This window comes from Terrapene carolina, unplaced genomic scaffold, assembly GCF_002925995.2.
Source record: "Terrapene carolina triunguis isolate 2854851 unplaced genomic scaffold, T_m_triunguis-2.0 Scaffold85, whole genome shotgun sequence".
NCBI lineage: Eukaryota > Metazoa > Chordata > Testudines > Emydidae > Terrapene > Terrapene triunguis.
The window spans coordinates 48,187,472-48,202,838 of NW_020664436.1; the positions used below are offsets into that span (position 1 = coordinate 48,187,472).

General features: G+C 39.9%; 1 protein-coding gene across 5 annotated transcripts in view; it reads left to right on the top strand.

Annotated features, from left to right (window-relative positions):
* Nucleotides 1–15,367, top strand: part of REPS1 (RALBP1 associated Eps domain containing 1) — a 107,700-nt gene that overhangs the window by 87,824 nt on the left and 4,509 nt on the right. For 4 of the 5 annotated variants that reach the window (XM_024194919.3, XM_024194921.3, XM_024194922.2 and 1 more), the window contains 5 exons: nucleotides 5,619–5,691; nucleotides 7,923–8,041; nucleotides 9,758–9,822; nucleotides 14,006–14,191; nucleotides 14,877–14,972. In XM_024194919.3, coding sequence (XP_024050687.1) covers nucleotides 5,619–5,691; nucleotides 7,923–8,041; nucleotides 9,758–9,822; nucleotides 14,006–14,191; nucleotides 14,877–14,972 — 539 coding nt within the window. The remainder of the gene's footprint in view (nucleotides 1–5,618; nucleotides 5,692–7,922; nucleotides 8,042–9,757; nucleotides 9,823–14,005; nucleotides 14,192–14,876; nucleotides 14,973–15,367) is intronic. The other variant, XM_024194920.3, reaches the window with a different exon arrangement.

Sequence of the window (15,367 nt, forward strand, 5' to 3'; positions counted from 1 at the left end):
GTAGTGCAGTTACATGAGTTTTCAGTAAAGTGAATTCTTAAAAATCTCTTGCAGCCACTTCTAAGTTGAGAGTAATTCCTACCAAGGGTGAATTTTCCTCAGAAAAACAGATGTTTTGGAAGTGAAAGTAAGAGTCAAGCCTTCCCTTTGTCCATGTTCTTAGCTAGTCTATGCTAGCTTGATGGAAGAAACTAAACACTGATTTAATCCAAGTACAAGATAAAAAAAATGTCTAAAGTATTGTGAACAAGATCTCAACTGTCTCTATTTAGTGGCACACCTGTATGAATGCATTCCATTTCCCCCCTAGGGCTTAAAGGCATTGAAATCAGTTACAAGGCTGTATCTATGGTTCTGTTTGTGGACGGCCAAAACACAATCCAAAAGATTGGTATCCTCAGCCCAAATCAGTGTGTGGCAGCCTACTGGACAAATCTGAAAGTGCTGGAAATCATTATGTGGGGAGAGAAATTCTACATCCTACAAGGCCTTAATAGAAGTAAAAGGTCTTGCAGTTCTGGATATACCAGGAAGAATTATTCCTGTAAAGAAGAGGGTAGTGGAATAAAAGAAAATAGAGGTCAGTTAGTGGCCTGATGTTCTGCTGAAGTTGGCTGTCTCAAATCCAAGACCCTTCTCAAACACTGGAAGCCTATGCCTTTCCCCGGAGAAATTGTAAAATGCCATTACAAACAAGTAAATATAGAAAATAATTTGGAAGGTTATGCTAATCTGTATACCTCAAGAAACCAGTTAATGCAATTGGAACTGACTGTCTCTTACATTGTGACACACAAATTGTGAGACGGTCTCTTTAAGGATTTTTTCCTCATCATGGACTAACAGATGAGGGGGATCAGGTAGCCCAGGGGGGTTACCTTATTCCTTTCTGAGGAATTTATAGAGCTGCGCATCACCATAGTGTCTGAGCACCTTCCACATGAAATGAATAGCAAGGTCCGTAGTGAACTTCGTGGAGCCTGTAGCTTGTCTCCCTTTTTCAGCGTAAAAATTCTACTTGAGGACTTTATTTTGTTTAGTTTTTGGTTGATTTGTGGGGTGGCTTTTTGGGCAGGGAGCGAGGAAGGAGTCATTTGGGGAGGAGTGTAGTGTATCAGAGGGTTAGCCGTGTTAGTCTGAATCTGTAAAAAGCAACAGAGGGTCCTGTGGCACCTTTAAGACTTGCGTCTTATGAAGTGGGCATTCACCCACGAAAGCTTATGCTCCAATACTTCTGTTAGTCTTAAAGGTGCCACAGGACCCTCTGTTGCATTTGGGGAGGAGGGAGTATTGTTCTTGCTGTGGTAAATAGACTTGTTCTAAGAGGAAAATTCTGCAGTTTCCTATGGACAATCAGATGGGACTTACCTGTCTTCTGGAAGCTTGTTTCATAGCCAGATCTCCTTGACTGAGAGTGCTTTTTTCTTAGCTCTCCAGTGCTTCCTTCTGGGCTTTGTGGTCTGCATTTCCCTAGAGGAGTGCAACTCTCTTGGTGATTCACAGATCAGATTCAGTCTTTAATGTATCTGGGGCTTGAACCATAAACTTTTCTGAAGATCGGAACCAAGACCTTAAACTGGCATCTGAAAATGACTGGGAACCTGTGGAGGGACTCAAGCAAGGGTCTGATGTGCTCACGGAAGCCTAGACCATGGAGGTTCTTGTGCATTTTCACATTCAGCTTCAGATACAGGGAATTTCAGTAATCCTGTCTGGAGGTAATGAGTGCATGGATAACTGTGGCCAGGTCCACATTCAAGAGGAAGGGATGAAATTTCCCAACAAACAGGAAGTGAAAAGATCTTTTTAGACACTACCATTGCTTGGTCGTCTCTCTCTGCACAGGTTACTTGATTGTACGGGGGAAGAGGATAAACCCTTTCTTTAGAAAGGGGTAGCTGGAGAAGAGGTTGGCTTGCAGTCTGCCTAGCCACTTGAACTCCTCTAGAGCTGGAATTGCAGAGTCCCTGCATGAGAAGAAGTGAACAAAAGTAATATTTGGAGCAAGGAGAAAATTGTCATTTTTTTCCAGGCTTTATAAAAAAAAAAAAGGAAGGAAAAAAACCCAAAAGATCTGAGCTGTGCTGCATAAGAGAACCTTTCAGTAAGAAATTATTTTGAATCCATTACTTATTTAAATTAGGTTAAGTTCTGCTTAAATCATGTAAGCTTTTGCTATTGGGTTTAAGAAATTCTAGAACCATCAGATGTAGGGGGCATAGAAGATTTGCAGACCCGACTGCCATCCCAGGATATACTGGAATACCCTGGGGAATGGGGTAGTTGGTTACAAAGAAGCTGGTAAACAGACCTCTGGAACGCAGCTTTTTTCCTCCCTGAACTGGCTATTGCCTACCTGAAAATAAAGTGGTGTTCTCTCTGGGAATACACTCCTGCAGTACTTCCCTTTTAGAAAGTTTTACTCAGACCAGTAGAAAACTAGCATGGCCGACAGAATTAGGAGAATTCTAAACTATGTGCAAGAGTGGACTTTTGCAGAGTTATGTTTCCCCATCCTTATAGGAGTTGCTCACGCTCCTCCAGTGTCATCAAGGGAAGGGAAGTACTGTTACAGTTAATTGTATAATGCCCAAATTGCCTTATCCAAACATACACCTCTACCCCGATATAATGCTGTCCTCAGGAGCCAAAAAATCTTACCGCATTATAGGTGAAACCGTGTTATATCGAACTTGCTTTGATCCACCGGAGTGCGCAGCCCCGCCCCCCCAGAGCACTGCTTTACCGCATTGTATCCAAATTCGTGTTATATCGTGTCACGTTATATTGGGGTAGAGGTGTATTTAGAAGTAACCATTCTATTACAAAAAAAATCCAGTAATTTTCTGTTGGAGTGACAAAGCAAGTTTCTTGCCCAGAGAGGTTTACCATCCTTTACTGCTCTCTATAGAAATCTGGTTGACTAAGAGGCATCTTGGACATTGAGTGGCTCCACAAACAATGCACCAGGCTTAAGATACAGACCACTTCATCCACTATATAGCTAGCTTATATTACAACACTTTTCTCATTTCTGTAGACTTGAAGGAGGCTTCCTTACATATAATTGCCTTAAGACCAGAGTCACATCAAAATAATGTAGTTCCATTTCACTCTGTGCCATGTAGAGTATTCATGAATGTATTCGATACTCGGATAGGACCCCCCCACCAAACTGAGGTTCTATATTTTTGTCCATTATTTCTTATCCTGATATGAGACAGAATAAAGGAAGTGGTGTTGAAAGTGGTATCAGATGTAGCAGTTCAGTGACAATGGTTCATTCTAAATTTAGAAAGCCAATCTATACCCAACACAGAAGGTTAATACTCTTCTGTGGATTTATGAAAACTAAGTGCTATGCCAGTTGATCATTTAAAGATCAGAATGAAGATAATCTCCAGGTTTCCTCTGTAAGATGTATAAGAAGCTTTTATAAAGCAAGGGAACTTGGTCCGTTGAGCACGGATGGTGGTTGGCAGTCTACTTTTTTGGGGCATAGCTTCCAAAAGAGTAATCCTCAGATCATTAGCCTGAGTTGACTTTAACAGTTGATCACTGGGCCTCTGTCTGTACCACCCAGCTTCTCTCTAGTCCCAGCTAGGTAGCTTCACCACTGAAGCATCCTGCAATATATTTTCCACCAGGGATTCCAGCACAGTCCCCAGTATCCTTTGGTCTCAGTGTTTGAAGTCAACACTACACACTTATAGCTTGTTGGAGGCTACACAACACCTCTATAAAATGAGTGGATGTCTTTCTACAGAAGGCAATGAAGTCAAAGGCTACCCTTCATTCTTTTTAGTCTGTCTTGTCCTTCTGGTCCATCTCTGAAGGGAGGGAAAATATGCCTCACTTAAAAAGCAAGCTTTTATGTCAGCAGCTGACTTCTAAGGTGCTCAGGGCACTCTGCCTCCATATCAGCAGCAACATAAAGGTTTTAATTTTCCTTTCAATGAGCACCAAACATTTTTAAGGGTTCTAGAATATATTGCTAGCCAGTTTGCCAGGAACTCCTGTTTTTTGGAGCCATACTGTAACCTTTTGTCCGGGGTATAATGTGGGTCCTAAACATATTCTGTAGAGCCAAAAAATTAGGTTTTCTTAAAGTCCTATTGAATCCCTCCTCTTACTCAGCCAAGAATGCTTTTGAACATACTCTTATTTGTGAAAGATACTATCGGAAATCCAGACTCATGCCAATGAGATAGGTGGGATTTTATTCTACATGCTTCCTGGTAATTAAAGATGAGGAAACTTCTGTGTCATGGATCTCAGGGACCCAAATTGGTTTTTGGCCAGAGAAATTCTAGATAGGCATGATGCATCCTGGAGGAACTCTTCTAAATTAATGCTGATGCTTAAAATGGTAGATAGAAAAAGATTTGAGCTATAAACAGGGAAATGTGGATCTCTTTACCTGTTCTTCACCAGCTTCTTGACCTCTGAGATTAATTTAGACTAACTTCATCCAACTACATTTGTCAGTTATTTTGGCATCTCATGAACCAGTTGACCAGTGTCACTGTCTCACCTTGTTTTCAGGTTCTTGTGGGAATTGACTCTTTTTTGGAAGCCCTTTGTGTCATGAGAGATTAATATATTCTGCCAAAGATATTACTAACTCAAAAGGAGACTTCATTATCTGAGACTCCATTTTCTTAGGTGGGCATCCACTTTTCTAACCACAGGTCATAGCAAGTCTCATGCTGTAGTGATTATTGATTGTAAACCACGCTTCACCAGAATGAAGTCGTGCTATGGACTCATCTGAGATTCTCCTCAAGGTTGTGATGGAATTCCACCTTAATGAGCCCGTTTTGCCAATTTGTTCCACATTCACATGTGTGAGAGCCTTTTCTGTCTGCTTGAGAAGTTTTTAGTGGTTCTACTCTGAGCTACTTAGATCCTGACAGTCAACCCAACTTGACAAATTCCCACGGCAGTGCTATCACGTAAGAGGATTGTATCTAAATATTTCTGTGGTTGCGTCTCACGTTGCTGCAAATTGACTAGCCTAAAGCTGGAAACCCATGTCAAAGTTCATTCAGTCCAAGATATAGCTGCTGCCCTGCTTCAGGTTTGTTTCCCTTCTCAGATACATGTCAGGGCAGTTACATGGTCCTGATCTCTCTACGTCTTACAAAGGTTTTAATTGATTTGGCCTCTAGGAAGGAATTCTGCTTCAAGCCTCCGTCCTGCAGAAACTGTTCACAAAATAGAGGAACCTATACTCGTTACCTGCTTGTTTTTGTCATCTGATGTATTTTAAAAGGTTCTGAAGTGATAGGCCTGATTCTTAGGTCTTACTCCATCTTTTAAAAACAAAATACACCAACTTGCCCACATAGTGGGCATTGTCTTAGTTTGTTCTGCCAACGACTGTATTATTGTTACTTTCATTGAGGACATTCAGTTACTTTGACTCAAGGTTTAGAATCCTGCCCAGATGGTATCTTACAGGGAAGTACAACAATAAGGTACATATTTCTTTTTTGGACTTGAAATAATCTTTTCTATTGCTGCATAGGTAATATAACCTGTTGCTGTTTTTAGCATAATTAAATTATGATAAATGAACACTACGAAAATGAAATTTTGTACTTTCATTCTACCAGCAGATGGTTACAGCAGTTCAGACTCCTATACTTCAGATCCAGAGCAGATTGGAAGCACTGTAACTCGGCAACGGTCAGTAGAGTAGTAACAAGAAATATTAAAAGTTATAAAGCACACTTCCTCTCTCCCAAATGATCTTTTTGGCTGTTTAATAACTAGCATTTAAAAGGCCAAATAAAGATTCATGGTGGCCATTATTTTAACAATCAAAAGTGTAGGCAACCTGTTCCCTAGTGATATATGGTAGAAGTGTATCAGTCTGCCCTTAATATGTATAAAGTTAAAATTTCTGGTGCAGCAGAACAGCACTGCTTGATTACAGTGGCAAGCCTGGAATTGGCTAGTCAGCTATTATTCCATGTTCAGTCATGAGAACATTCTACTTGATAAGTCCAGAGAAGAGCAACAACAATGATTAAAGGTCTAGAAAACATGACCTCTGAGAGAAGATTGAAATAATTGGGTTTGTTTAGTCTGAAGAAGAGAAGACTGAGGCGGGACATAAGTTTTCAAGTACATAAAAGGTTGTTACAAGGAGGAGGGAGAAAAATGGTTCTCGTTGTCCTATCCTCAGAGGTTAAGCAGCAATGGCTTAAATTGCAGCAAGAGTGGTTTAGGTTGGACATTAGGAAAAACTTCCTAACTATCAGGGTAGTTAAGCACTGGAATAAATTGCCTAGGGAGGTTGTAGAATCTCCATCATTGGAGATTTTTAAGAGTAGGTTAGACAAACACCTGTCAGGGATGGTCTAGATAATACTTAGTCCTGCCTTGAGTGCAGGGACTGGACTAGATGACTTCCCAAGGACCCTTCTGGTTCTACTATGCTATGATTTACTAAATAAGAACATCATATATAAGAGGATTTTGAAAGCACTGAAAATCTCCAGTATGGAGGCGGGGCTTTGTACAGTAGGACTGGAAATCAGTGTTGCTGTTAAACAGCATAGGATCAGTTTCAAAGTTATATCTTAAAACTAAAATAATTAGGGTGACTTCATGTAGTAAACATTATGAAAACTGTTAAAATAACCAGAAAGGGTTTGTAATTAACTTCTAGTGTTTTCCAGTGTTACTTAATTGCAAAGCTGATTCTTTGTCTACTTTTATATAAATCTTTACACTACTGAGATGGTGGTTTTTGTTGATGTAGCCATAGTCACTTGAGGAGGTGATGTTGCTACACAGACAGGAAAACCCCCTTCCATCGGTGTAGGCTGCATCTACATCGCGGGGTTATGCTGACATGGCCTCTGTAGTATAGACTTACCCCCAAGTTTCTTTTTTAATGAGTGCACCAAAAGTACTCTAGACAAAAAATCTCATTCAGATAGTACTACAGCAACATAAGACTTCATCTCTCTTTAACCTCATTCTGAGTTTGGGCTTATCAAACGGGGGGTTGTGACCCCTCAAGGGGTTGCGAGCTCTCAGCCTCCACCCCCAAACCTTGCTATGTCTCCAGCATTTATAAGAGGGTTAAATGTTTAAAAAGTGTTTTTAATTTATAAAAGGGATCACACTCAGAGGCTTGCTGTGTGAAAGGAGTCACCAATACAAAAGTTTGAGAACCGCTGCCTAAAAGGTGTAAATCTTTGCAGGATCTGCATTTGGATCTTGACATTACTAATTATGTCTTGCATTTGTAAGAGCTTAAAATTCATACAAAATAACAAAACACCCAAGAATAAGGGCAGTATTTCTCAAGATCCTGAACAAATGAACTAGGTAATAGAAACTTCAGATGGAAAAGCTAGCATTCACATCTGCAAACATATACTGACACTACCTCAGCTTGATCATGCTCAAGGCTGACTTGTATATGAGTGAGGCAGAGCCACCAGAAATTCCATTTTCTTTAACACCATCCCACTTAACAGTAGAAAACAATTCCTATTCAGGCTATTGACAGAAACTTACATGTTTCACAAAAGTCCTGATCATAATGACTTCCAGTCTAGGTTGGATATTGCATACCTTCTCCTGAATTAACACTTGGGATGTCTACTGTCCGACACTATAGGCTTCCACAAACATTACAGTAGGTAATAAGAGTGCAATAAGGAGGGCTAATATGGATTTTGAAGAGGAAATAAAGGTATAAAAACAAATTCAGTTATCAGAAGCGGGAAACACCAGTCTTTTGATTTAAAAACTAAATTTGGCTGGGGGAAAAGGAGCTGGTAGCGGCTATTAATCTTGAAACAAGATTTCTTCATATAGATGTTTTGGGTTGCACTTTGCAACTGAATTTCTACTGTTCTGGCTGTCTAAGCCTCTACAGAGGTTTACTTGTTTTGCAGGTCCCATTCAGGAACATCTCCGGAGAACACTGCACCACCCCCACCCCCTCCTAGACCTCATCCTTCACATTCTCGATCATCATCTTTAGATATGAACAGATCCTTTACAGTTACTCCAGGTAGGTATATTATACATCCATGTGTTTGCTACTTTGTTTAGTACATATTTATCTTAAACAAAAAAAAATTTCTCTGGGGAAAGTGTTAACTTTATTTTTAAATAGACAGCATTAGGTTTGAAGTGAAAGGCTTAAAGTGTTAAATCTACTAATTGCTTTTATTAAAATTTAGACTCCCTTTTAAAGGAAAACAGTGGCTTAATCAACAACTTAATTAAAACAGTATTTTCCTAGATAAAATGTCAGTGCATGAGAGGCAGTGTAGTCAAGTGAATGGGAGCCACGAAACCCAGTGACCCAACTGAGGACTGCACATTCCAAATTGAATGTGCTCAAAATTGAAGCAGGTAGGAGTTCTTGACAGATGCAGATTCAGATGCAAAAGGGTGGTAATAGATTTATAGCCTCAGAGAATTCTTACAGGCAACTTACTGTTTGTTGACAGAGATGCTGTCTTTATAATTTCAGCTCATGATCTTTAAAGCACTGTACAAAGGTTTTTCTGCTGGGGAAAAAACCTGAGGTGTAGAGAAGTTTACACAACAAACTAATGATGTGAGGAGTAGAACCCAGGTCTGATTCTCAGTCTCTTGCTCTGTCCTTTTGCCAATTTTGTGTTTGACCAAAGAGGCCACAGTATTGTAGCCTTATCTGTAGTTATGGTTTGATTTAACCAGTTACCTGCCCCAAGGTGAGGGCTTACACCTACTTTAATCTGTGAGAGTTCAGCCCACAAGATTGACTATAGCGGAGAGGTTATCAACAGAAGGGGGACCCCATGGTGCACAACCGAGGCTATCTAGTGCTCTTTCTGTAATAATTTCTCTTAATAGCCAACAATACAATACACACTGCAGTCTGGTAAAGGAGACACCAATTCAGAACGTGTAATATTTGGATTACTCACACCATGCCTTGGTGAAAAACCCCAACTGTTAATCATCACCACCACCATCGTCATGCTGACGTCTCTCTCTCCTCCTCCTCCTCCGCTCCCCTCCCCCCCGCACCCCATAGGGGCACAGGCCAGGGTATAGCTTTTATGATGTGTTACACTGACACCCACTGGGCTTCATACATATTTAGGAAGGTTTTTACCCCTTTTCGTTATTTGAATTTTCACTCCCCACTGCTTTTGAGGTGCCTTGTTTTTCATAGGTTAATTCATTAGTTCTCATACTCACTAACATTTGTCATCTTATCACCATAGTAACAGTAACGTTAAGGACGTTTCTAACAGTTCAGTTCACCCTGACTACCAACAGTTATCTTGTGGTCTCAACTAATCTCTAGTAGACATTATTATCCATACTCAGTAATTATTTTCAAAACATCAGGATATCTCAACCAGACACAAGTTTAGCAGGCTTATCATCAATTTACTTATACTAATTTACCTTTGTAATGTAGCTAACTCATCCTAAGGCCTAATTTGGCTATGCCTGAGACCTGTTATAAGAATTAATTAATGTTGTATTTTACCTCTGTATCTTAAATATAGCTGACACCTTTTATCCTTGGCTACGGAATAATTGTGGTGTTACTCACTGAAGGACAGTCCTGGTTATGATAGCTTGTGCGCAGATAACACAGCTTATTTTCATGTTGGCAGAGTGGAAAACTAAACACGTTCATCATATTTGCAATGAGCATGTCCTAACCTATGGAAATAGCCCTGTCATCCAACTGTCATTCAGAACCTATGTCTCTTCACAGGACAGCAACAAGCTGGAGTTGTTGCCTACCCCCCTGCAGTGCCTCCAAGACCACCGCCCTCACAGGTGAAGTTGACTTACTCTGTTACACTATTTAATTTAAAAAAAATTGTATCTAATCCTTTGGCCATGTGCAGTCTTTCAGTCTGTTGAATTTTTAACTTTACTCTAAAATATGGGCAGCAAGGAAGCACATAAGGCCAGTCTTTTGGAAACATTGCAGGTATGAATGTGTACCAGAGCTTTCAAGCCTAGGCTTCTGCCACCTTGCAGGGCTTCCCCAGGAAGATGAGGACCTTCTCCTAGGGAAGCAATGGACTAAAAGGAGACATTGAGGCCTGAAGTACTTTTCCCCTGAGGTCAAGGGGAAGTGTCTCTGGTCCAGGAGCCGAGTGGGGGGGGGGGGGGGGGGGGGGGGGGAGGTGGGAGGCAGAAAGTTACAAACTTTTGAACACCCTTCCCAGAATAATTCCAGGGTAGCAGTACAGAAATATGCTACACAAATACTGTGGCATGAGTTGGGGGTGGTGACAGACACCCGTTGGCAGAGGGTCCCCTGTTCTTTGTAAAATCTCACCTAAAACCTGACAAACTCACTACACCAAACACATGTCTGACAGGATATTTATCCATGAAGAGTAACATGTAAGCTATCTACTGAAAGCATGTAACTTGTCAAGACTCAAAATTGAGATGTATGTACGGGTAATATTTGTGGAGTAATGTATTTATCTAAAGTATGCTTTATGGACTTGGAGTAGAAATTAGTCACCTGAGTGATGTTTCAATGATGATCCATCCATTTAAGCAAGAGGGAGTTGCTAATCAGTCCCTAGTCAGCTGGCTAGGCAATGCAAGGTTCTATTGTCTATCCTTGCCACATCCCAAAACAGTCAATGGAAAACCATGAGAGACCATGATAAACAATCAAAACCATTTAAAGGTAGAAAAGAAACTCTACAACAAGGCAGGAATTCACCCTGCCTGTTTTCAGTATGACATAGACCTTGTCTACGCTACAGGTTACTTGGTATAATTTACGTAACTCAGGAGTGTGAATAATCCACATGTAAGTTGTATTAACCTAAGCACCGATATAGACATTGCTATGTTGGCGGGAGAGCTTCTCCCACCAACATAGTTACCGCCTCTCACCGAGGCAGGAGTTAAGCTCTCCCGTCAGCTTAGAGCATCTCCACCACAAGTGCTGCATCAGTGCAGCTGCACTGCTGTAAGTGCTGTAGTGTAGCAAAGGGCACTGTGGCTCCATCACTGAGGAAATCCCTGAAGGAGCATGGAGCTTCCATGAAAGCTTTTATCCTGGTTCTGGTGAAACCAGCCAGCTCTCCAATGGGCTCGTGTTTGTGGGGGAAGCCTACTTTATTATCTAGGAAAGGTAACTGGATAAGTGTAAAATCATTTAATGATTCTGTTTTGTGTTGTAAGCAGTTGCCATCATTTTCTCACTAGTTAAATCTTTATTCTTTCTTAAATAAACCTATTTTGATTTATTAGAAGAGCTCACAAGTGCTGTGCTGACAGTAATCGTGGTTTAAGGTAAAACTGGTAAATTATGGTACACTGCACCTTTGATTGCAGAGGATCTGAAATTTCTGTGATTAGTCAATATTGGGCTGTATCACAGGGGAATGATTCAAAGGGATTCAGGATTGCAGTGCAGGTATTGTTAACCTGCCTGGCAAAGGAAGAGCTGGCAGCATCAGGGAGCTGTCACCCAGCTACCACAAGAAAAGACTCCTCATTGGAGGCCAGGGTAACAAGGTGATTCATAGTTCTGGGTACCCTGAGAACCGTCACAGGTGGCATATACAGTTTTAAGCACTATGAAACTTTTGCTCACATTCACGTCTCCAGTACCTTGCTTTGTGGAAATTACTCACTTCCCTCTTCCTATTAGGGGAGTGCACAGTGGGGGCGGGGGGCGCGATTCTGGAGCAGTGCATGAGCTGGATGGTGGTGCATGTGAGTAGCAAGTGTGAGAGTGTGTTGCCAAATGTTCTCAATAGATCAGGGCATCTTTTTTGGTTTATCTTGTGCATTTTATAGCATTATGAGAAGTCACTTCCAGTTATTGACTATTTATAGTCATTCTCCCTGATTAGTTTTGTGGGTATTTCACAAACCAATGGAGCGAAGAAAAACATTTTCAAAAATAGGGAATGCTGTTACAAAACCATCAAAAATGGCAAGTGGGGGAAGGGAAGGTGCAATAGCTGAAGCTACTTTTAACTCCTTTCTTTTAATTGACTAAATTTCAGGTGAAGATGTCCCTTTAATATTTCAAGGCTCCTCAGTTAACTTGTGACAATGAACAATTAAAATTAGATTAAAGGAATATGTACTTTCCTTTTAATTGAAAAAAAACAACCCAAAAACTTTAAATCTTAAAAAACCTCTAAATTATGTTAGTCCTTTACTAATCAGGTACAACTCAGCTGAAAGCAAATTGAGCACAGTATGAATTGCTCTTTCACTTTGAATTCAGGTTTGACTGTGTTTTGTATTTGTTTACCTCATTCATAAGATTGTGTAGCTTCATATTTTGTCCCAAATAGTAATGAAATCTGAACATGAGGCAGTATATCACCTGTGGGCCAGTCCTGTCTCCACTTCCAAGCCTAAATAACCACCTGAAGCCAAAAGTGTGGGTTGACCCTGACTGGCTAAAACATTTTTTTAAGAGTGTAGACAAGGGTTTACCGCAAGTGCCAAGTAGTGTCTAAAAATGTGTTGGCTAGCACATTTAAAATATCACCTATTCTCCTAGTGTTCACAGGGTCCGACTTAGTACATGGAGTTTAGCAACTCCCCCAGGAAGTTTCCTGGTGACACAGCACAAAGTCCTATTTAGTAGTTAGCTCCAGGGATTGCCTCATAGTTATAGCTAACATCAGCATCAAATATAACCTAAATATTTAAAATGGGTTCTAGGTCAAATTCATGCTAGTTCATATTGGAATTTTTAACAAAAAAAAACCTGCCTTCATGCATAAGCTTATTTTTAAATTGTGTTTTTAAAACTGTTTTGATGTGCACTTCGTCATGTTATTAATTAGCATGTCACAGTAGAAAGGTTTTATCTACTTTACTACCAGCCACCCACCTTACTTTAAATATTAAAGTACATTAACCTTGAGACTGGGATAGAGGATGGAAGAAAGAGACATTTCAATTTGCCTTCCCCAAAGTGACAAGCTACTCTTCTAGAAATAGCAGTTTGTGAGCCTCTAGCCACTTATATCAGTAAATATAAACTGGGAATCATTCATTATCCTTAGTTTTTGTTTTTCTTATAGGAATTGAGTGGAAAGTGGTTGTTGCAAACTAATCCTAAAAGAATGCTTAACTTCTTAGAGATGACACAGAAAGGGGGTCAAAAAGTCTTATTAATACTAAGATAAGTTGTTAATAAACATGTATATTCAAAATAGGAGACAATATAAAGGTTATACTTCCCCTAATAATTATCCTTCATATTTCTACTTCTCGGGGGAGAGCATTGTATAATTCCCAAACTGTTTTAAAAACAAAAGGTTAAAATTAACAAGCTGTAGGCTAAAAAGCCACAAGATACATCCGGGAGTGCTTTAAATGATTGGTGTGCTACTTTTATGCTTGAAGGCACTCTTCCATTGGTATCAATCACAACTCTCCCAAGCAATGAACCAACATTTTGCTCCAGTACACCTTGGTATTGCTGCAGGTTTCTCCTCTCTCACACTGTTCAATTCTGAATTGTTGTGTAGTCTTTAGCCTCCAATATTCCATCTGCCTTTTTTTTGTCTTTCACCTTCCTGCTGTTTCAGTTGAGCTCCAGAAGAGCACTTTGGAGGAAGGGTAGGTTTTATCCGTTCAAAGAGATGTACACTTGGAAAAATGGACAAAAAAACAGTTTAGGAGAAAGGAAAGAAGTTTAACTTTACCACTGATAATTTTTGTACCATTGATAATGGGCGACCAAAGTGTTCTGCCCCTTCTTACAAATATAGTCATTTTGTACTTGTATGATAAGAAGCATGTTTGTTCCAGTGACAGGACAGAAACTTCCAAGCGTTATTACAAGTCTAAACAAAGGCACTAATTTCTGCAGTAATACATTAATTAAATAATTGTCCTTGGTTAGCATTCTTGCATAAACTCTTGTTTGGACAAGATTTTGCTTCTATGTTATGTCAGTTATTTCAAGAACACAGTATTAGTAATTACTGTCATCTTTGTTTTGCTATAGGGTGCAGGTCCTCATGTGCATCGTCCAGTGGATGCTGAAAGCCTAATAACTCATACCAGTACCTCACCTCAGCAAATACCAGAACAGCCAAATTTTGCAGACTTCAGCCAGTTTGAGGCATTTGCTGCATCAGGTGTAAATGAAGAGGAGGAGGAGGAAATTGAAACACATTCAGAAGTCTTGCTGGTCAGTGTAAATGGATATAATGTAGACCACTTAGTGTTATACACTGGTGTACCCTGTTAGTTACACCCAGTAGACCTTGCATAAATCGCTTCCTGCCTGTTTCCCTGTCCACTGTTTGTCTGTCAAGCCTGTTTCGTTTGTAAACTCTTTTGGGCAGGTACAATCTTATATTGTGTGTGTTTTTTGTATAATGCCTAGAATAATGGGGCCCTGATCTCTGTTGCAGGCCTTTGAGTTACTATAATATAAATATGTAACATCTGATTTAGATCAGAAGAGTTTCAAATAAGTCTTTATAATTTGGTCGTCTCTTTATACTGAGGTTAGCTCCAGTAGCAAAAGGTTATAATTTACAGTCCAACAATCCTCTCTTGTTGCTGCCTCTCATGAAACGTAACTTTCCTACATGTCTCTGGTGATGTGATCTTATTGCAGATCAGAAATAGTGAGAGTAGTGTGGTTTAGAGATTTACTAGATGGTGCTGGTAATCAGCTACAGCCCTTTCTCTCCATCCCTGAGCCTTTAAAGAGGACTTGTGCTCACATAAGAGACTTGAGAATGTAAACTGTGTTCATATAACCGGAGAACATACCAGTATGACCCACCTGGCTATCATCCTAATTGTAACAGAATTAAATATTTGCGGAACCGTATAGAGTTTCTAAACTGTCTCATTCTCTGTAGGTTGAAAAACCCTCTGATTCTGCAGGCTCCCTTAGAGTTGCCAAAACAGATGGCAGAGTTGAAGACAAGGCAGCTGCTAGTGTCCCTGTTAATACGGTATGTAAAATGAAATTTAAGGGGAAAGTGTAGGTTTTAACGCATAGAAGAATGTGTATTAGAACAGTTGCCAGTTAGTGACTGCTACATCTGAGTTTGCAGAAGCTTCCATTTGAACTCAGTTTTCAAAGGCTCAGAATGTCTTGAAATATTTACAATTTTGGCTAAAATATTACATGCTTGCTGGGCTGGTTCCATCTAAAATTATGACAGTAGAAGCTCACTTTAATGAAGGTAGATTGCTTACATGTAATGATCAGATTGTTACCAAAATTGATTCATACAGGGGTTATTTTTAGAATTTTAGTCCATAGGGAACAGATGGCTGGAGCAGTTATCATTTTATTTATTTATTTTATATATAAATAAATAAAATCTCCATCCATCCCAAGGTC